Source organism: Solanum dulcamara, chromosome 8, assembly GCF_947179165.1.
Source record: "Solanum dulcamara chromosome 8, daSolDulc1.2, whole genome shotgun sequence".
Lineage (NCBI taxonomy): Eukaryota > Viridiplantae > Streptophyta > Magnoliopsida > Solanales > Solanaceae > Solanum > Solanum dulcamara.
The window spans coordinates 15442763-15466792 of record NC_077244.1 but is presented as its reverse complement, the minus strand read 5'-3'; the positions used below and the strand labels follow the sequence as shown (position 1 = coordinate 15466792).

General features: G+C 38.2%; 1 protein-coding gene and 1 long non-coding RNA gene across 2 annotated transcripts; both read right to left on the bottom strand.

Annotated features, from left to right (window-relative positions):
- Positions 1-5454: 5454 nt before the first annotated feature.
- On the bottom strand, positions 5455-6009 carry LOC129899823 (uncharacterized). The gene has a single exon (XM_055974834.1). The coding sequence runs from the start codon at positions 6007-6009 to the stop codon at positions 5455-5457; it is 555 nt and encodes a 184-aa protein (XP_055830809.1).
- Positions 6010-18563: 12554 nt separating this feature from the next.
- On the bottom strand, positions 18564-19048 carry LOC129898688 (uncharacterized). Its single transcript, XR_008769430.1, has 3 exons — positions 18967-19048; positions 18730-18844; positions 18564-18585 (listed from the first exon to the last, which is right to left on the bottom strand). It is a non-coding gene; the product is annotated as an uncharacterized LOC129898688 (long non-coding RNA).
- Between the last annotated feature and the right edge of the window lie 4982 nt (positions 19049-24030).

Sequence of the window (24030 nt, the reverse complement as noted above, 5' to 3'; positions counted from 1 at the left end):
TCGTATTGACATCGCGGTTAATATTTTGTTAGCAGAATGGAGATTGGAGGTGATTCGAAGGTTGAGAGCTTCAAATTAAAGGATTCACGGCATGCGTGATCGGCTCTGAGGTAGGCTATGGTCTCCCACATTGACTGAGCTTTAGTAGATATTGTTTAGGGTTTCTTTCATTTGGTTTAGGTTGGTATTTGCCGATATTAGGGTTCTCCTCCCTTCTATTTCATTTTCTTGATACTGTGTGAGCCTCAAACTAGTGTAGTCTCTTGAAATCCTTATTTTAGGATCGTGGCTTTACTTCTGTATTGGAGTTGTGAGATTTATCCCTCTTAGGATTGGTATTGGTGGTCTTAGGCTAGGTTTGAGCCTTAGATGCTTCATCATGTGTTTCATCACCCTTATAACTAGGCATAGCTTCCAATAGTGTTTGATACTGCCACGACCCAAGCCTAGGGCCTAGACGTAACACGGCAAATGAGGAACCCGAAGGTACCTCACCCAAGTCTCTTAGCATTCATTTAGCTTTTCATAGATAATGACATTCAATAACAAGGGAAAATAAAAGGGGAAAGAGGGACTAAGGAAAAAATCATCAAATAAGAGTCGTTATCCACTTTAGATCATCATACATTTATGTCCAAACATACCTCTACTTAAATGTGTTAGAACTTTGAGTGTACTAAGTATGTAGGCATGCACTAACAATAAAGAAACATTAGAACATTATATAGTACGGAACATAATGCAATGCACACATGATCAATCAATAAAATGCATTTGAAACGTTCATTTGTGGGAAGTTAACCATAACTGACATTTAAGACCATGTGAGCTAATACATGAAATCCAACAGAACCCCTTACGTTGGCATAGAAAGTCTACTTGTCGGGTAGAACTCCATCACTTCATTCATTTCTTTAACTTTAACTTTAAGGGCTTTTGTAGATCCACTAGCCTAAAGCCTACAAAGGCTACTATGTTGGCACATGGTTCATGATACAAGAGGTTGCTACTAGTATTTCTTTACTGAACCCCACCTTAATTCCCAATTCGGTGATAAGTCAAATTCCACGAAATAACATATATCATAGTAACATAAGCATATATATATATATATATATATATATATATATATATATATATATATATATATATACTTTGAGGCATCAATCATTAATCTGTAGAATAGCTCAATAAAACTTGATAATTCAAATGTGAGAATTGTCCTTATCACATAGAATCCTTTCTTTTTGCTAAGAAGCCCCTTTCATCATCATTCAACCATTCTTTACGAACATTTACATTCGTTGTATATAAGCCTTTGTAAACATTGGATAAAAACCCCTTTTCAATCAATTCAACATCCTTTAAAAATCATGGTAAAACATGGTGGGTTTAGCCAATTCAACTTCAAATCATTAACATCAATGATAGCATGCATGAGAGTAATGGAATGCATCAATTTAAAACATACTTGAAACAACCTACCAATTCACTTTAAAATCCTTTCATGCCTTCATATAAGGACCTTTGATAAAATATCAATTCCATAAAATTAAGAGCCAATATAACATAAGATAGGTAAAAGACTTCAAATATTCAATAATCTATGCATTTGCAATGAAGCTATGAAATTCCATAAAATCTACCATTGAAATTAAGTTACTAAGTTGGGAAAATACTTTTGCTTTATGGGTGGAAGAATCCTATGTATATAGAGCCCATATACCTTGGGAATAAAGCCCTAATGAATATTTGAAAATGGAGGTTTGAAGACTTGGAGTGAAACCCTAACTTTTCTTGGTGAAAAAGGATACCTTGAAAGGATGAAGGGCTTTGTTTGAGGGATTTAATGTGAGAAATGAGGGTCTTGGGAAGGGTTTGGGTCCTTAGATAGGGTAGATTTCATTTTCGAAATAACCACACTTCACAATATGAAAGAACTAAAATACCCTTTATAAAACTAAGTCGGACAGTCCCTACGGTTTGACCCTACGAATAGTTGAAAGGTCAAGGAGTCGTAGGAATGACTCATCCTATAGGGTTTCAGGAATACCCTGAGAGCTGACCCTCAGGAATTTTGCTATGACTCATTCCTATAAGTCGTAGAATTTTCTACAAATCATCGAAGGGACTCGTCCTACAGGGTTGGAGGAGCCCTGAAGACTGAGTCTCTAAACTTTTGCTGCGAGTCATGTCTACGACTCGTCATTCCTCCTACGAGTTTTAACTTTGACTCGTAGACTCATCCTGCACTTGGTCTAATTTTCTTTCCCTTCGTATCATCTCTATGAGTCACTCTTTTTGACTTGGGGGCAGTTCACTTTTAAGAGGTTTCTCCTTCACTTCGAATTTTCTACTTATGAGGTCTTACAATATTTGCCCCTTGGAAATATTCGTCGTTGAATGAGATTTACTAGTATAGTAAGGATGCGAATCGAGGACTAGCAACCCAACATGAGCGCAATGACACATAAATATGCATAAACCATGAGACCTTCAAACTTATCATAAAAGATGACCTTAAAACTTTAACTTCATTAACATGCATACATATGGAAGACTTGGGAAACTCTGAAACATAAGAGTCTTAACAATTGAGCATGAATAACTTAGTACCTTAGGCTTGAGTAGAATGAAAAAAGATGAGGGTATCGCTTCATCATATCCTCTTCTACATCCCATGTAGTGGTATCGACTTGTTGATTTCTCCAAAGGACTCTAACGAATGAAACTTCCTTATTCCTCAATCTCTTAACTTGCAGTCCAGGATTTCAAACGGAACCTGTTCATAGGTTAAGTTTTCTTCAACATTCACCACTTCCAAAGGTACAATGGAACTTGGATCTCCTACATATTTCCTCAACATCAATACATGGAACACCATATGCACCATACCCATTTCCATTGGCAACTCCAAATCAAAAGCAACCTTGCCAACACACCTTAAGATTCTGTAAGGCCCTACATACCTAGGGCTCAACTTTCCGTTTTTTTCAAATCGAATTACACCCTTCATGGGTGAAACATTTAAGTATACCCAATCATCCACACCAAACTCAAGATCCCTTGAGCTATCTTAAACCTTTCTCTAATGACTCTCACCTTTTCTAAAGCATCAAGAACCAAATTAGGACCCAATAAGGTCATCTCACCCACTTCAAACTAACCAACCGGCGACCTACATCGTGTCCCATACAAAGCCTCAAATAGTACCATATCAATACTCGAGTGTTAGCTATTATTTTACGTGAACTCAATAAATGATAGATGGTCATCCCAACTCCCTATGAACTCCAACACACAAGCTATTAACATATCTTCTAGTATTTGAATTGTCCATTCGGCTTGCCTATCGATTTGAATAGAATGTGGTACTTAGATTCACTTTGGAACCAAGACCTCTTTGAAAAGATTTCTAAAAATGAGAAGTGAATTGGGTACCATGATCCGAAATAATTGACAAAGGCATACCATGTAACCTTACCAATTCCCGAATATACAACCTAGCATAATACTTGGCATTATAAGATGTCTTGACTGGTAGGAAGTTAGTAGAATTTGTCACTCTATCAACAATCACCCAAATTGAGTCATGATGTTTTCGAGTATGAGGAAAACCCACAACAAAGTCCTTGTTCACATCTTCCCACTTTCAAGTAGGGATTTCAATGTCTTGTGTTAGGCCACCCGACCTTTGGTGTTGGACCTTAACTTGTTGGCAATTTGTGCATTCGGCTATGAACCTTGATATATCCTTTTTCATTCCACCCCATCAGTAAATATCATTAAAGTCTTGGTAAATTTTAGTCGAACCGAGGTGAATAGAATATAAAGAATTAGGAGCCTCTTGTAAGATCAAACCCCCACATCCAGAACACATAACCGATCTTGGTAACGAAGTACCACATCTCCCCTTGTGAAAAGACTTCTACTTTCTTTTCTTTCACCAATTTATATAACTTAAGTAATGTAGGGTCAAGGTCTTGTTTTGACTTCACTTGTACTATCAAATACGACTTGGACCCATTTTTCACAGGCACACCACCATCATCAAAACCATTCAACTTTACCTTGAATCTAGCTAACTGGTGAACATCCCTTACCAACTCCCTCTTTCCTTCATCACATAAGTCACACTCCCCATGGACACTCTACTAAGTGCATCCACAATAAAATTGACCTTTCCTGGGTAGTAATGTACACTAATGTCATAATTCTCAAGTATTTCAAGCCACCTTTATTTCCCTAAATTGAGGTCCTTTTGGGTGAAAACATATTGAAGACTCTTGGGGTCGGTAAACACATCCACATGTATCTCATAGAGGCAGTGCCGCCAAATATTTAGAGCAAACACAACGACTGCCAACTCAAGATCATATATAGGGTAGTTACATTCATGCACTTTCAATTGCCTAGAATCATAGGTTATAACATGTCATTTTGAATCAAGACCCAACCCAAACCAACCCTTGAAGAATCTCAATACACCACGAACCCATATGAACCTTCTGGTAGGGTCAAACTAGGAGCGGAGGTAAGTCGATCCTTTAAAGTTTAGAAACTTCTTTCACACTCATCCATCCATAGGAACTTTGCCTTCTTATGTTCTTCCCCACCCCGAGGGTAAATCAAAATGTAGTCAATGAAGACCACCACAAACATATCAAGGTAGGGCTTGAAAACCCTATTTATTAGATCCATGAACACTACCGGTGCATTCGTCAATCCAAACAATATCACCAAAAGCTTATGGTGATCATACCTTGTTCGAAATATCTTCTTGGAAATGTCACACTCCCTTACCCTTAGTTGATCATAGCCGAACTGGAGATTAATCTTTGAGAAGTGACTTTCCCCTTAAAATTGATCAAACAATTCATCTATCCTAGGAATTGGATATTTATTCGTAATGGTTACCTTGTTCAATTGACGATAGTCTATGCACATCCGAAGAGACCATCCTTCTTTCTCACAAATGGGAAAGGAGCACCCCATGGTGAAATGTTTGGCCTTATAAATTCCTTTTCCAACAAGTCCTCTAGTTTTTCCTTTAACTCATTTAATTCTATTGGGGTCATTCGATAGGGAGGAATAGAGATAGGTAGGGTATCGGGGAGAAGATATATACCAACATCAACTGTATTTTGAGGAGGGACGCTAGGAGATCATTGGGAAACTCATTAACCACGAGAACTGACTCGATACAAGAAATTTTGGTCTCGACATCCCTAACACTCACAATGTGGTAGATTCAACACTTAGAAATCAACTTTTAGGCCTTAATTCAAGAAATGAACCTACCCTTAACTACCGAATCATGACCTTTCCATTAATAAATAGACTCATTTAGGAATTAAAACTTGACTCTATGGGTTCTACAATCTATAGAGGTATAAGACACATGCAACCAATCCATCAAAAGAATAACATCAAAATCTACCAAGCCTAGCTCAATTAGATCACAAGGGACCATTTGTGCAAGATAAACATACGAGAACCCTTATAAACCTTTCTAGCATGAACCAACTCACCAATGGGGGTAGACACCAAATAGGGATCTAACAACATTTTGGGTGACATATCAAACCTATTAGCAAGGAATGGAGTAACAAACGACAAATTAGCACCTGGATCTAATAATGCATACACATCAAACGCAAAGACCTTTAATATACCGGTAACAATATTGGATACTTCCTCAACTTCTTGCCTTCCATACAAAACATAAAAGTGGTTGGTGCATTGGCCACTCCTTTGAACTTGTTGAACATGAGCAATTTGGCCTTGAGGCATACCACCACCCCCTCTACAATCTCTAGCTTGGTGACCCGATTTACCACATTTGAAAAATGCGTTGGAACCAATAAAGCATTCCTCTTTGTGGGTCTTCCCACACTTCTTGCAAACGGGGAAAGTTTGAGCACCCACATTCTCCCTTGGAACCATAAAATTAGCACCTTTTTCCTTGCTGAACCATGGATGAGGAGTATTGGTGGAACCTTCCCCCATGAATCCTTGCCCACCTTGTCCCTTTCCACTACCACCATAATCGGACCCTTGATGATTCAACCCTCCACCATCAACCCTAGCCTTCTTGAACCCTCTTGACCTCTCCATCACTTCTCTTCCTCAATTTGTTCTACATATTCATGATTCGGAAGAAACCCTTCTTAGACGAATATATTCTTATAGAAAAATAGAACATCTTGTAGAAGTATTTATACATCTCTTTGACCAACAAGGTCGCTTGCATTCCTTAGAAACCAAACTAAAAATGCCGGAGATGAACTTACTCATCCTTGCCCTTGGGTTGGACACCATAAAAGGAGCATACATAGATAATTTAGTGAATTTGAGGGCATACTCCCTCACACTCATGCTCCTTTGGCAAAGATTGATGAATTGTTACATCTTCGCTTCTCTTAGCTCCAAAGGAAAGAAGTGATATAGGAAGGCCTTGAACTCTTCCTATTCTATGGGTCTCATATCTTTATTCCTCTCAACAACCCATTGTTCAAACCAAACCCTTGCCATACCTTTGAGTTGATAAGCCACACTCTCAGACTTTTTATTTGGAGACACACCAATAAAAGCCACAATCTGATAAACCTCCTCAATAAACTCCATAGGGTCCTCATCTACGTTGGCACCATCAAATTTGGATGGATTTATCCTCTTAAAATCTTGAATCCTCAAAGTTGGAGTAGTTATTTGAGGAGAAGGGGGATGGGTGTAATTCCTTGATTAGCTTGGTTGGCTACGACTTGAGCCAACAAGGTGATAATTTTTCAAAACTCTACATGCGCGACTCCTTCCTTATGATATAGAGCCTCGAGAACCGAAGGATCTTGGTCCCCATTTTCAACCTGGCTTTAGGTGGAGGTACCCATCTTGGAGGTATTATCTAAAGAACACAAAATGATTCATTAGTTAGAGAAAATCTTAGGAAAACTCTAGGGCGCAACATGAATCATGAAAGAAGAGAAAATTTTCCTAAACATCTCATAGTCGCCTATTCATAATTATGATGTGCTTTACAACCATGAACAAGATCCTATTCAATGGGGTATGCCATACTCTGAGGAATGTCTAAAATATTAAGCTCTGATACCAATTTTGTCATGATCCAAGCCTAAGGCCAAGATGTGACACGGAGAATGAGGAATCTGAAAGTACCTCACCCAATCCTTTTAGTATTCATTTAGCTTTTCATACGCAATAACATTCAATAACAAGCAGAAATAAAAGGGGAAAGAGGGACTAAGGGAAACATCATCAAATAAGAGTCGTTATCCACTTTAGATCATCATACATTTATGTCCAAACATACCCCTACTTAAAGACTTGGTGGGGCCTAAGACATGCCCCTAGCTCACCCTCAATCTAAGTGGAAAAGTAAGTACCATGAAAGGTATCCAAAAGTCTTTACATATCGTAAGATAGAAAGGAAAGAAATATTATTCCAAAAATATGGGAACTCACCAAAAATAGTAGCCTTCAACGAATCCAACTATCCACGTGAAGCAACACAGGTCCCTACATGGTGATATAATATAGGTAATAGAGTATACGTTAGTACTTTGAATGTACTAAGTATGTAGGCATGCATTAACAATTAAGAAACATTAGAACATTATATAGTATGGAACATAATGCAATGCATATATGATCAAACAATAAATAGTAATTAAAACATTCATTCATGGGAAGTTGATCATAACCGATATTTAAGACCATGCGAGCTAATATATGAAATCCAACATAACCCCCTACGTTGACAGGGGGAGTCTACTTGCTAAGTAGAATTCCATCACTTCATTCATTTCTTTAACTTTAACTTTAAGGGCTTTTGTGGATCCACTAGCCTAAATACTACAAGGGATCCTATGTTGGCACATAGTTAACGAGATAAGAGGTTGCTACTAGGATTCCCTTATCAAACTCCACCTCAATGCCCCATTCAGTGTTATGTCAAATCCCACAGAATAACGTATATCATAGTAACATAAGCATATGTATATATATATACACACACTTTGAGGCATCAATCATTAATAAGTAGAATATCTCATTAAAACTTGATGATACAAATGTGAGAATTATCCTTATCACATATAATTCTTTATTTAGGCTAAAAAGCCCCTTTCATCATCATTCAATCATTCTTTAAGAACCTTTACATTCATAGTAAATAAACCTTTGTAAACATAGGTTTAAAACCCTTTTTGAATCAATTCAACATTCATTAAAAGTCATGGTAAAACATGGTGGTTTTAGCCAATTCAACTTCAAATCGTTAACATACTAGAAACAACCCACAAATTTACATTAAAACTCCTTTCACGCCTTCATATAAGGACCTTTGAAAAATCATCAATTCCATGAAATTAAGATCCAATATAAGCTAAGATTGGTAAATAATCTTCAAATATTCAATAATCTATGCTTTGGGAATCATGATATAAAAACCCATAAAATCCACTATTAAAATTGAATTACTAAGTTGGGAAAATACTTGGGCTTTATGGGTGGAAGAATCTCATAAACAAAGATCCCACATACCTTGGGGAATAAATCTCTAATGAAAGCTTGCAGTTTGAGGCTTAAAGACTTGAAATGAAACCCTTGATTTCCTTGGTGAAGAAGAAGACCTTGAGAGGAGGAAGAGTTTTGTTTGAGGGAGTTAATGTGAGAAATGAGGGATTTAGGAAGTCTTAAGGTCATTAGATAGGGTAGATTTCAGTTCCAAAACAACCACACTTCACAATTAAAATGTAGGAAAGAACTAAAATACCCTCAAAATTGAGCCGAATAGTCCCTACAATTTGAACCTATGAATCATAAAAAGGTCAACGAGCTGTAGGAATGACTCATCTTGTAGGGTTTTGGGAATACCCTAAGAACTGACCCTTAGAACTTTTACTGTGACTCAATCCTACGAGTTCTAGACTTTTCTAAGAATCATCGAAGGGACTCATCCTATAGGGTTGGGAGAATCGACGACTGAGTCTCTAAACTTTTGGTACAATTCGTGTCTACGACTCGTCGATCTTTCTATGAGTTGCTCATAGACTTTTCCTGCACTTGGCCCAATTTTATTTCCCTCAGTATCCTCTCTACGAGTCACTCTTATGACTCGTAGGTGGACTCGTAGACTTAGGGAAGTTCACTTTTCATAGGTTTCTCCTTTTCTTTAACTTTTTGACTAATGAGATCTTATAATTATAATTAGTGTGCCTTTAAGCTAGTGCTCGAGACCTCTATGGTTCATCCTAGATATAGGTTTGGCTTAGTTGTGCCCATTGGGAGATAGGATGGCATAATTTAGGGTAAGACGTCAATCCTAGAGATAGTTTCCCCCTTATCTAATATTGAACTATTCCCAACAACTTTGCTTTTGTTTAGAGGTAGATTTTTGATGCCATCATATCTACTATTAGGGCTGAGGCCATATTCAAAGAATGATTGGATCCCAATATAGTTCTCTTGTATTGATAGTTTTGTAGGGCTTGATGTACTATTTAAATTGTGTGTGTTTTGTTTTGATGCTGGTGATGGCATACTTGCATTGATTGAGCATATTCACTCATTTTGTGGTACGATCCCTGATTCTTTATAGATTTTCATAGCTATTATAAGAGGACATTCTCATATTTTTATAACTTTTAAACTGGTTTTAGTTGGATTTATACTAGCTCGGATATTTGGGCATTGGTTTTGAGATCTATGAGGCATCGAGGACGTACTCTTTTTATACTAACAGGTCCAGCGGAATTAAGAATGTGCTAAGTTTTAGTGATATCCGGTGTGCTATCGCCCCTTTTCTTCTTTGGCTGCATCTGGGATGCCTTTAGCCTATACTTGACTATCTGGTGTGGTGTCACCCTTTCTACATCGACTTGGATTCTCACTCTCCGATACCTCTATAGAGATGTTATATGTTGATGTAAGACTTAGTTCAGGCCCAAGCAGTGTATATGGACTTTCTGAATCCCCTATGGGCTATTTTGACCAGTGCACCACTGAACTAGATGAGGGAGCTTCATGGACCCCACCTAGAAGACTAAGGGTCGGGGTGGTTCTATACATTTGTTGTTGTTGATCTTAAGAGCCATTGATGGTGTCTCTAGTTTTTACTCTAGACATGCATTTATTAGCATCGCCTATCACCAGTATACTTGTATGGTGTGGTCTCTCAATTTTATGGGTTCGGGGGTATGTTTATAATTGTTTGTACCTTTTGGGGGTATGGGCATCCGATCGATTATTTTTTTATTATACTTGTACTTATCTATTGTCATATTTGTGATTGGTTAGCAGGGTGTCTTAGTCTGGGATGTTGTAGGTATTTTTTCTGGTTAGATTCGGTTGGTTAAGTCCTTGGGAGGCTATGTGTTTAGCTATGACAGTCTATATTTTATTCTTGATTAATTGACTCCTTTAGTGCCTACTTTTTGTTAAATAGGTTGTGGGTTGCATATGCAGGTTTTCGTTGACTCTGTCTCCTCTGTTTATATTTCCTAGCTCTTTACTCTTATTTCCTGCCTTATCTTGTATTATATCTTAATTGTTTACTTGTGATATATTTACCTGATTACCTGTGATTTATGCTTGTTATAGATATGGAGCTCAATCGGCCAATGCGTACCATTTGTTTGGTACTCATACTATACTTTTACACCCTGCAGATCATAGTACGGGTTATCTTCATTGACTTGGATTAGTGTAGAGTAGCTTTGATTTAAATATTTGGTGAGATCCTAGCATTTGAAGTTGCCAATTTCCATTTATATTATTTTAGGATTAGTCCTTACTTGCTTTTGAAGACTGTTTGTACTTATATTTGTGTCTGTAAAATCCTTTTACTCCTTTTTTGATTTAGATGCTCAACTACTATACTTATATTTGTTTCTATAAAAGTCTTATACTCCTATTTTGAATTAGATGCTCGACTACTGACTAATGCCAGGTCTTGGGGGTGGTTCCTTGTGATATATTTTAGTTGTTCTCTAAGGGTTAAGGGTTAGGTTGAGATGTTGGTGAGTGTTAGTAGGTGCTATCATGATCTGAGAAATCGGGCCTTGACAAGTTAGTATCAGACCACTAGGTTAACCGTCATTGTTGGTATGAGGGTAATGCCTAGTAGAGTATTATAGATTGGTAGATGTCCGTATCCTATCTTTGGGAGACTATGGGGCATGTATAGGAAATTCTATTCTTGAATCCTTACCGTGTGTCCTTGCTTTGAATAAACTCTACAAGTGATCTTTTGGAATCTACTCTCTTTTATATGGATAGCACGAGGTTTCTAGTAGACCCGATTAGAGTGTCGGTAGGTTCTACCAAAGTTTCGACATATGGTTCTCAAGCTAGAGAGGAGTTGATGGTTCTCCAGCAGGGTTTGTCATAAATATTTGAGTATGTCATGGAATTTCTTGAGTGGGCTGGGAATAACCCCACAACATCCCCTATGGATTAGGATATAAGTTGGGAGTTTGTCATAGTGATGTGTTTGCTGCTCTATTTGGCATCGGAGCATTTGAAAGCAGTTGTGTCTACCTTTCACTAGATTGTCAGCCACATGAAGGCAATCCAGTAGGCATACTTTGGGGCGTACAAAGATAGTAGTAAGGGGCCTTGCCTTTAGCATAATGGTTATAACATCCCACTTCAGTGCAGGTATAAGTTCAGTGAGGGTCATCTCCCTTCTAGACCTATCAGGCCTACAATGGTTGCACTTCAAGTTCCAAGAGGTTTTCAGGTAGGTCATGAAGCTTACGATAGGGAAAATTCAGGTTTGGGGTATCAAAGCTCGCATTTCAGACAGCTAGGGGCAGGGACAATTGTGGTATCTAACCCCATCAGCGTGGTCCTAGTGTAGGCCAGAGCTTGAGGAGATCAGATTCACTCCCTTTCTACCGCAGTTGGGTTTTAATAGGGCATTCAGGTTTGGGATGTTTTGAATGCACTTCATTGACCACTGGTCCATAGAGTGCCCCAAGTAAGAGTTGATATTTTAGACATTTCAGACTCCTCATACTCACTATACTAGAGTTGTCGGGCTTTGTCGTACCTCTAGAGAGCATGGCCATCAATCCAGAGATTTTCCCTGGCATGGGACCCATGCATAATTTGCTCAACCAGATCCGTCTCATGGGCTTATGTTGCCTCCAATTAGAAGTAGTGCTCGGAGTATTGGTAGTGGTTCTTCAGGGGTTTTAGTTGAGGTCGGTCATGATCCATTCTATGCTTATATAAGTCAGTAAGAGGTCGAGGATCCAGGTATCGATTGTATTTGCTCAATTTCCTTGTTTTGCTTTGTATTGCTCATTTTTTCTGGTTTTGGGGTTTTCATACCCATATATGCCTGTCTGACTTATTTTTTACCTCCCGACTATTGTGGCTGCCTTATCTAGAGTTATGTGTCTTTGCTTTAGCTCTATAGTTGATTACTTTTAATAGTAGATCAACTAGGTCGAGTTTTTGTGATGAGTAGTGATGGTTGAGAAACTCCTCATGCCTTTGCCTTGATATAAGATTACGGTCGGGATAGTTACCTTTTTTTGTCTCTCTTATCATCAATTTGTCGTGGTGCCAATCCTTGTGACATTGGTGGCTAGACCATCTTTGTTAGTTTTGGGAGTGGGGGTTATGGAGGATCTAGTTGGCATTGGGGTCGCCTTAGTTGTATGTTGTCCCATTAGGTTAGTGGTTGAATGGTTCCTCGTACCTTTGTGCATAGCTTTTATTGCCTTGGCTAGTATTTCTCTCCGGCTATTCTAGTTTCCTTGGCTTAGACGGCTATCTTCGTTACGAGGCATTATTGGTTCAGTTCTAAAGATGTGAATTTTGGGTTTTCTCTTTAATCCTGTCGGGTTGGTTCTGTTATGGTGATCTTAGTGTTTAGGTTTAAAGGTAGTTTAGAGCATTATGATTATTGGAGTTGTGAGTTGGGTAGTGTAGCCTTCTGTGGTATTTGAAAGTCCTAGTTGGTAGTCTCTTCCTATTCACTTTGGTCTTATTTTGGCTATAATGTGGTTATCCATTCATTAATCTTTTGAAATCTTCCCTTTTGAGGGTTTTAATGCCTGTATTGGCTAGTTTGGAATTTGGGAAGTGTGATCTCTCTTTATGTGCTATTACTGTTGTTATTAGTTCTTTGTGATTGTGTTGGTAGTTCCTGAGGTTTTTTGGTCAATTATAATAGGATCAATGGTGTTCATGATTGGCTTCAGATGTGGCCTAAGTTGGAGGATGGGAAATTGGTTAGAAAGTATATCTATAGGATAGTGTCAAAGTAATTTGTGGAATATGGGATTTTAAATTTGTTGAAGGCTTGGTTTTGGTATATTCGGTATATTGCGGTATTTATGCGTGGGTTTAGATTCCCTTGGACCATTATTGAGTGGTTGTCCATGTTGGTACACTGCCTACCATCTTGGTTTTCCTTGGACTATGATGGTTGGCTCAAATTTGAGATGGTAGAGTGGTTTGTGGGCACATAGTGGCAATTTTTGTGTCGAAAGTTCCTATTGTAGGAGTAAGCCACTAGAGTTGGGATCAATGAGGTATTTTTGTTCGCGGGATAATCTCCCTTAGGAGTGGAATGTTAGTTTTAGAAGGTTGAGCTTTAGTTTGGATTGTTTGGTTTTAAAGTTGCTATTGGAGTTTTGGAATTTGCCTCTGGTTGTTTTCCCTATTTTGGGTGTTGTAAGCCCTAGAGGTTTGGTTGAGGTAGTGACTCTTTTGATGTTTATATGGTGTGGTTATATAACCAAGTTTCAGATGGCGTTGAAGGTTTTCAGGGAAGCTAAGGACTGGCAGGATGCCCTTGATTGCTTGAAGAAGAGGGATTTGGAAGCATAGGATAAGTATTTGTAAATTTGAGTTGAGTTGCACCTACCATTGTCCTGTATTTTTCATTTTAGAGGTTCTAGTGAGGTTTTGGATTTTCTTGGACGAATCTTGTGGTTTTGGCCATGTTCGGACTAACTGAGCAAGAGTTGGAGCCCAAAAGGGAATTGGGGGAGTTATTGGAGTTGAAATTAAATTTGAGGATTTTCCTCTCAACCTAAATTCTGTGATGGCGTTGTTCGACCCGAGAAGGTGTACGAGGGGTCGGGCGACGTATGCGGGCTTGGTACCCCATTCCTTTCGTGTTCAGGTTGTGGCTATCCTTCTAATTTTATGAATGAAAGACCTTTTTATTAATAGATGTTGTAATGACCCTCCAGGTCATTTTCTATGTTTCCCAATCTTTTCATCCTTTACATCTTTCCTATGGCGACCTAAAGTCATTTATGACTTATTGGCACTGATAGTTCGATTAGCTGGTCGTTCGTTTAAGTTTTATGTTGGTTCCCCTATTTTGGAGCTTTTAAAGGTTTTAATGGTTGACTTTGGTAAAAAATCTAGGAAAAAGACCTTAGAATGGAATTCTAACTACTTCATCAGCTTTGTAATGACCAAATTAGGCTAGTGGCATGGTTGGCATGAGAATTGAGGCATTTGGTGCGAGTTTGGGGCCATTTGTCACTTTAGCCTTCGAAATCTGGCCTAATGTTGACTTTTGTCAACATTCCTCATAAATATGCTCGGATTAAAATTTTGTTAGCGTAGTTAGCTTCGAAATGTCAATTTTTGTCTAGTACAATTTTTTGTGCAGTTCTCGGGGCTTCTAGTCTCATTCTGATCCTCCTTATGGATTTTGGCTTAAAATGATGCTTGAGAATAGGACTCAACTTTTGTCGAGAAGATATCGAATGAAAATTCTGAGTGCATCATTGACTCACCTTTTCTATCATATTTGGTTAGCATGGCGGCAATTGGAGGTGGTTTGGAGGTCGAGAGCTTCAAATTGTATGATTCAGAGCTAGGATACGGTCTCCCACTTTGACTTTGCTTTACTAGATAGTTTTAGTGTTTATTTCATGTGCTTTAGGTTGGTATTTACCAAGATTAGGGTTCTCCTCCCTTCTATTCCATTTTCTTGACTCTGTGTGAGTCTTAGATTAGTGTAGTCTCTTCAAATCCTTATTTTAGGTTCGTGGCTTTACTGTGTGTTGAAGTGGTGAGATTTATCCCTCTTAGTATTGGTATTGGTGGAATTATTCTAGGTTTGAGCCTTAGATGCTTCAGCCTGTGTTTTATCACCCTTATAGATAGGCGTAGCTTTCGATAGTGCTTGTTATGATTGGTGTGCCTTTATTATAGTTTCCGAGACCTCTGTGGCTCCTCGTTGTCGTATATTTGGCTTAGCTTTGTTAGTTGGTAGCTGGGATGGCATATTTTGGGGTAAGATATCGATCCTAGAGATAGTTTCTCCACCTTTATGATATTAAAATGTTCTCGAGTGCTTCGGTTTTATTAAAAGGCAGACTTTTGATGACATCATATCTATTATTTATTGTAGGGCCTGAGGTCGTATTCAAGGAGCAATTGGATCAACGTTAGTTTCCTTGCCTTGATAGGTTGGTACGGCTTGATTTACTATTTGGATTGTGTATGTTTTGTTGGGATCTTGGTCATGGAATACTTGCATTGATTTAGCATATTCACTCATTTTGTTGTACGATCCCAAATTCTTTATGGATTTTCACAACAGTTTTAAGAGGACATTCTCATTTTATTACTACTTTTTAAAGTAGTTTTAGTGTGAGCAATACCATTTGAGATATTTTGGGCACCGGTTTTAAGATCTATGAGGCATTGAGGACATAGTCCTTTTATACTGACAGTTGTAGAGGCATCGAGGATGAGCTCAGTTTTAGTGGTATCCGGCATGGCATCGCCCTTTTTCTACTTTTGCTGCATCTAGGATATTTTTAGCCTATACTAGACTATCTAGCGCGGCGTCGCCCTTTTTACATCGGCTTGGCTTCTCACTCTCCGATACTTCTACAGAGATGTTATATATTTATATATGACCTGGTTTAGGCCCAGGCAGTGTATACAAACTTCCCGCATCCCCTATGGGCCCCTCTGGCTAGTGCACCATCGAACTTGATGAGGGAGATACATGGTTCCCACCTGGCAAGACAAGGGCCGGTGTGGGTCTATACACATGTTTTTGTTTATCTTGAGAGCCACCAATGATTTCACTGGTTTTACTACAGACTTGCATTCATTAGCATCGCCTATCACCAGTATATTTGTATGGTGTGCTCCCCCGTTTTATAGGGGTCAGGGGTATGTTTGTAATTGGTTGTACCTTTCGGGGGTATGTGTGTCTAGTCAGTTATTATTTGATTATACCTATACTTATCTCTTGTCATATCTGTGATTAGTTAGCAAGGTGTCTTAGTCTGGGTTATTGTTTGTATTTTCTTGTTAGATTTAGTTGGTTTAATCCTTGGGATGCTATGTGTTTAGCAATGTCAGTTTGTATTCTGTTCTTGATTAGTTGACTCTTTTAGGGCCTCCTTATTGTTAAATAGATTATGGGTTGTGTGTGCAGGTGCGTTCTTTGACTCATCCTCCTTTGTTTATATGCCATTTTTTTGTAATTTCCTATTGTAGGAGTAAGTCACTAGAGTTGGGCTCTGTGTGGTCTTGTCGGTCATGGGATAACCACCTTTGGGAGTGAAGTGTCAGTTTCAGAAGGTTGAGATTTAGTTTTTGTTGGTTTTTAAAGTTGGGATTAGAGTTTTTGGCTCTGCCTTGGGCTGTTTTCCTTATTTTGGGTGTTGTCAGCCCTAGAGGTTTAGTTGAGTTATGTGATTCTTTTTAGGTTTGTGTGGGGTGGTTATATAAGCAAGTTTCAGGTGACGTTGAAGGTTTTCAGAGAGCTAAAGACATGCATAACGCCATTGGTTGATTGAGGAAGAGGTATTTAGAAGCATAAGACAAGTATTTAGAATTTTATGTTGAGTTTCACCTGCCATGGTCTTGTATTTCTCATTTTGAAGGTTCTAGTGTGGTTTTGGATTTTCTTAGATAAATCTATTTTTTGGTCAATTTCAGACTAACTGATCAAGAGTTAGAACCCGAAAGGGAATTGCAAGAGTTTTTGGAGTTGGAAGTGAATTTGAGAATTTTCCTATCACCTAAGTTATGTGACGGCATTGTTCGAACCGAGAGGATGTCAAAGGGTCTGGCGGAGCGTGTGGTCTTGGTACCCTCATCTTTTAGTGCCTTCAGGTTGTGGCTGTCCATCTACTTTCACGAACAAAAGTCCTTTTTAGTAGTAGATGTTGTAATGACCCTCCAGGCCATTTTTTCTTTTTCCTGATCTTTTCAGCATTTTGAGCTTTCCTGTAGCAAACCCAAGTTATTTATGACTTCTTTCCACTGACAGTTCGGTTACCTGATCGTTCGTTTGGGTTTTATGATACCTGTTTTGGGATTTTTGGAGTTTTAATAGTTGATATCGGTCAAAAATTTAGAAAACAATATCAGAACGGAATTCTAACGATTCTATCAACTCCATAATGTCAAAATTAGGCTAGTAATATGGTCGACATATGAATCGAGGCATTCAGTGCAAGTTTGGGACCATCGCCAAACTGATACTCGCCCTAAAGAGGGATGCTTTCACCACTATGTTGATGGTAAGTCCTCTTACCACTATCTCTGTATGCCTCAAAGAAGGCCAGCTCCACTTCCCTCACGTGGTAGACAATCTAAAGAAAGGTAGACCCAGCTTCCATCAAATTCTCAAATGCCAAACGAAACGGTAAAGACAATCCTCTAAAGAACTCCTGACTCATATCTTGATCTGTAGGGGATGATGTGGGGTTATGCCCAGCCCACTAAAGAAACTCCATGACATACTCTCATACTGAGGATGAACCCTACTGGGGAACTAGTATTACATTTCTGGTCCAAGAATCATCTATCGAAACTCTAGTAGAACTTGCTGACTCTCTGACCGGGTCAACCAAATGACTCATGCTATCCATCTAAGAGAGAATGGATTCCAAATTATCAGTTTAGACATTATTCAATACAGGGACACATGATAAGGAGACAAGATCATATTTCCCTAAATATGCCCTATAGCCTCCTGATGAAAGGATATGAATGTCTCTACATTAATCCGCAAGACTCTACTAGGCATTGCCTTTATACCAAAGATGCTGGTCAACCTAGAGTTCTGATACCAACTTTTCACGACCTGAATTCTCAGGTCGTGATGGCACCTACTAATACCTACCAGCAGGTAAGTCTAACTCTTAACCCTTATCCTAAAACTAGAGGCAACGGGATGTCAAGTGAAAGATGAACAATAAATCAAAAAAATAATAGTAAGATGAAGAGAGAGGACAACAAAAATAAACTCAAGAAACCACCCCAAGACTTGGCATTAGTCGGTAATCGAGCATATAAATCCAATACTAATACAAGGCTTTTTAAAATATGAAATAAGTATAGACAGCCTTCAAAAGCAAGTAAAGACTAGGCCTAGTCTATCATGGATGGAAATCGGCAACTCCAAATACTAGGAGCTCACCAAATCTTTGAACCACGAGCTGCTCTGCACTAGTCTAAACCAACGGCAAAAACCCGTACGATGATCTACTGAGGGCAGAAGTGTAGTATGAGTACCAGACGAATGGTACTCAGTCGGCATTGGCCAATTGAGCTCTACAGATAAAGCAAGTATAAATCACAGGAAATCAGGTAAATATAGCACAAATAAACAAATAAGATCTAACACAAGGTAATGCAGGAAATTAGAGTAAAGAGGTAGGAATATATAAATATAGGAGACATAGTCAAAGAACGCACCTGCACGAGCAATAAAACTCAGTCAAAGGGGGAGACCGTAGCCTACCTCTAAGCCAAACACACGCACTTCGAATCCACTAAGATAAAGCTCTTCACCTCCTAATCACCTTCAATCCTGCCACACTAACAAAGTGTTAATCACCTCATCAATATGATCATTTTGATATTAAAATTATCGAATTCAGAATCAAAAAAATTTCAGAGTCAAAATCGGAAATTATGGGACCAGCTCCATACCTTACGGAATTGACTATGAGAATCGGTCCTAGATGCTACCCCAAGCTTGTGTTCCAATAAGTAACACAATTTCACCTACCAAAACATCTACAAACCAAACATGCACCATAATTGATAACTTAGCTCAAGAACACCCAAACTCACAGGGGGAAAGTGCAAATTACCACAAACGAAGCCTTTAATCCTAGTTCTGAATAGATCACTGGAATTCCCTCGAAAAATCACACAATCTATCCTTTTGAATCGCCCAAATCGCCCTAATATTGAAAGAGAAATCAAACTTCAAATTTTCCTTTACTTTTTTTTATAAACAAGATATAATATTAATAAAACTTGATATGCATTAATTAGTACATGATAGTGGCAGAGAACATATGCTAGTAGTGTTTGGGTATACTCTAAATCATGCGTTTTCAATAATATTCTTTATGGAAATATTTATTTTATTTAATAAAGTTTACTTTTAAATAGATCATGTGTTGTGTCCTTTACTTATATAGTTGATGATTTAGTTTACAAAGTTTAACTTATACACGAAAGATAACTGAATTTTGGGATATTAAAATGATTCTCAAGTGTAGCTTAAGCAGGCACCCGATGATCGGTTAAGCGACCACCTCAATGAGGTGGGCCTCGTTTAAGCGAGGACCCTGTCGCTTAAGTGAGGGGTTGCTTTAGTGACACCCGCCCATGAAGCCTGGTCTCTTTAGAGATCAGTAGCCTCTTTAGTAATGACGCCAGACTCAACTAGTGAAAAATGGTCTTAGCATGTCCAAATTCTCCGATGGAATGCTCCAGATTCATTCGGAATCGCGTGTGCGCAAATGAGATATGATATCCTACCAAATTTGACATTTCAGACTCAATGGAGCATTCGAAATTTCCATACGAGGTTACTTTAATGAAAAGTGGGTTCCACACCCAATGTTATTTTATTCCAAATTCTACAACGGCCTCGATATTAGACCAGAAGCCTCGAGAATCGCATGAAAGGTAATAAAATCCTCCTTATCGTTATGAAGCAATCCAAATCAATAACGGGGAGGCTATGGGACTTTAGAAATTGTCTCCCTTCTTTCATACTCCAGTTTGTGCCATAAACTTTAACTCTATAAAATCTCCTTCTAACTTGTGCATTTACTCATTTACAGATCATGTAATGGAAACAAACTTTCAGTGAAAAGGAATGTTGCCAACAATGAGGTCTCACTAATTACTATGCCTCAACTGTATGAAATGTTGACTAGGAATGAAGCCCCAGTACCTGAGTAGGAGAATGATAATGGAACTCAATAGGTTTCACCAATACCTATTTATCAACTTACCTTTACTTCTGAGGCAGAATTCATAGGAGCTATCACTATGCTCACCTAGTTGATGGCCACTCAGCTAGGTCATTAAAGTACTATAATCCCTAGCTCTAGTTCTCAATATCCTTCATATGCTATGAGGATTAAAGACTTTTTGAGAATGAACCACCGGTCTTCACTAAGTCCAAAGTTGAGGAAGATCCCCAGAATTTCATTGATGAGATGTGAAAAATCCTCAAAGTTATGCATACGAGCATGATAGAGGGAGTCGAGCTTATATCTTATCAACTCAAAAATGTTATAAATGTTAGGTACAATTAGTGGAAGGACAAACATGATAAGGATTTTGAGCCTGCTATTTGGGATAATTCAAGAATGGGTCTAGCCGAGTTAAAAGATTTAAAAGAGAAGTTAGACCTTCTTGATAAGGGTTTCATTAGGCTGAGTGTCTTACCTTGGGGTACACCTATCTTATTCGTGTGAAATAAGGATGGTTCCCTTAGAATGTACATTGACTACCATCAGTTGAACAAGTCACAATAAAAAATAAGTACCCTATTCCTAGAATTGATTTGTTCGACAAAATTCTATGTACCATTTGTTTTTCTAAGATTGATCTTAGATCAGGCTATCATCAGTTTAAAGTCAGAGAAAGTGAAATTCTGAAGACTACTTTCAGAACCCAATATGGTCACTGAGTTTCTTGTCATGTCCTTTGGTTTGACTAACACACCTGCAACATTCATGGACCTCATGAACAAAGTGTTTAAGTAGTATCTAGATATGTTTTTTTATTGTGTTCATTAACAACATCCTTACATATTCTAGAAATAAAGAGGAGCATGCTAACCATCTCAGAATTATTCTCCAGACTCTCAAGGATAGAGAGTTGTATGCAAAACTTTCTAAGTGTGAGTTCTGGCTTGCATATGTGGAATTCCTAGGCCATATCAATTTTGGTGATGGTATTCGAGTAGATTCTCAAAAAATTGAGGCAGTAAAGAATTGTCCCATACCCATATCCCCGACTGACATAAAGAGTTTTTTGGGTTTGGCTGGTTACTACAGAAAACTTGTAAAGGGATTTTCATCCATATCATCCCCATTGACTAAGTTGACTCAAAAGAAGACTAAATTTCAATGGTCTGGTGATTGTGAGAAAGTTTTCAAGAACTGAAAATATGAGGTTGACTACTGCTCCAGTATTGTCCCTACCCGAGGGAACCAATTGCTTTATTATTTATTTTGATGCATCTAGAGTTGGAATGGATTGTATTTTGATGCAAAGAGATAAAGTCATAGCTTATGATTCCAGACAACTTAGGATCTACAAGAGGAATTATCTGACTTATTATCTGGAATTCAGAACAGTAGTATTTTCTTTAAATGTATCTTTGTGGTATGCATGTGGATTTTTTTATTGACCAAAAGAGCTACAATATGTTTTTAGTCAAAAAGAGACGAACCTGAGGTAGAGAAGATGGCTTGAGTTGCTAAAGGATTATGGCATAAGCATTTTCTACCATCCAAGTAAAGCTAATGTTATTGTTGATTCTCTTAGCAGGTTGTCCATGAGAAGTATTGCTCATGTGGAAGAGCAGAAGAAGGAATTGGCTAAGGAGGTACATAGACTTACATGTTTGGGAGTTTGTGTTATGGACTCAATAAAGGTGGTGTCATCATCCAAAATGGGACTGAGTCTTTACTAGTTGTGGAAGTAAAGGAAAACCAAGACCAAGACCAAGACCCTATTCTACTTTAGTTAAATAAAAATGTTCACAAGCATAAAGTGATGTATTTTTCCAAAGACCCTATTCTACTTTATCATGGTAGATATGTTTTGAGTGTTGATGAACTCTGAGGCAGAATCATGGTAGTGGCCCGTAGCTCCAGATATTCAATTTATTTAGGTTCCACCAAGATGTACCATGAGTTGAGAGAAGTCTATTGGCGGAATGGCATGAAAAGAGATATAGAAGACTTTATTTCTAAGTGCCCAAATTGCCAATAAGTCAAAGTTGAAGATCAAAGGCCTTGTGGTGTGGCTCAAAATATAGAGCTTCCAAAGTGGAAATGGGAGATGATTAACATGGACTTTATTACATGCTTACCGCGATCTTAAGACATCATGATTCAATTTTGGTGATTGTAGATTGTATGACTAAATCAACCCACTTATTACCCGTGAAAACTACAAGTTCAGTAGAGGATTATGCCATAATGTACATCCCTGAGATAGTCCGACATCATAGAGTTCCCTTGTCTATCATCTTAGATACAGGTACTTAATTCACTTCTCCATTTTTCAAGTCATTTCAAAAAGGTTTAGACTAAGGGTACATCTGAATATCACTTTCCATCCTCAAACAGATGGTTAGGAAGAGCGTACAATTCAAACTCTTGAGGACATGTTGAGAGGTTGCGTCATTGACTTCAAAGGTAATTAGGATAACCACTTGCCTCTTATAGAGTTTGCGTATAACAACAATTTTCACTGAAGTATTCAAATGGATCCTTATGAGGCTCTAAATAGGAGGATATGTAGATTACCAATTGGTGGGTTTGAAGTTGGTGAAACTGAGGGTTGATAGTTCCAAAATTGGTTTTTCAAGCTATGGAGAAGGTGAAGATCATTTAAGAGAGGTTGAAAACCGTACAAAGTCATCAAAAGTCCTTTATTGATGGTAAGAGAAGAGACTTAGATTTTGAGGTGAATGATTGGGTATACTTGAAGGTTTAATCCTTGAAGGGTGTTATAAGATTTTAGAACAAAGAGAAGCTTAGTCCCCATTATATTGGTCCTAACCAGATTATTAAGAGAGTTGGTAATGTAGCTTATGAGTTAGAGCTACCACCAGAATTAACAGTTGTTCATCTAGTATTCCATTTCGCCATGCTTAATAAGTTTTTGGGATATCCTTCGCTCATTGTTCCTACAAAAAGAAATGGTATGAAAGATAACTTATCTTATGAGGAGATTCTTATTCAAATTCTTGATTGTCAAGTTAACAAATTAAGGACCAAAGAGGTCTTTTTAGTCAAACTTGTGTGAAGAAATCAATTTATTAAAGAGGCTACATGGAAAGTTGAAGAGGATATGAAAGAAAGTATCCTCATCTATTCGTTCCTCCTTGTGTTGATGATGAACGTAATATTCCTTTCCCTATCTTAAATTTAGTGCTTTCTTGAGTATTTGAGTACTTATTCACGAGTTTAAGTCTTTGAATTCTTGTATTTCGTTAGAGGAAAAATGATCCCATGGGGGAGATATTGTAATACCCCTTACTATTCTAGCTTAGATTCATCCTGAGGAGCCCAAAAAAAGTGAGGAAAAGAGTCATTGTTCAGTGGCCACGAGTGGCACCTACAATTTGTAGGAGGATCTATGAGTCATAGGTGGACATTCGTGGGTCACCAAAAGTCACTTTTTCCACGAATCCTTGTATGATCCATATTATTGTCTATGACCCATAAGGATATCTTGGAACTTAGTTTCACATTCTAGAGCTACTGGAATGTGCACAAAGATTTCACGAGTCTAGTCTACAACTCGTAAGAGGGTCTATAGACCCAAACCATTAAGAACCCTCAGTGAGATTCCACGAGCAACTGTATGACTCGTGTTAGGGTCTAAGACCCATATAAAGGTGTTAGTAGACCCGTAATTCCAAGATCTAGTATGTCCAAATTTTGGACACCATGTTCTACGAGGGATATTCTATGGCCCGTAGTAATTCCTACGGTCTGTTCAACC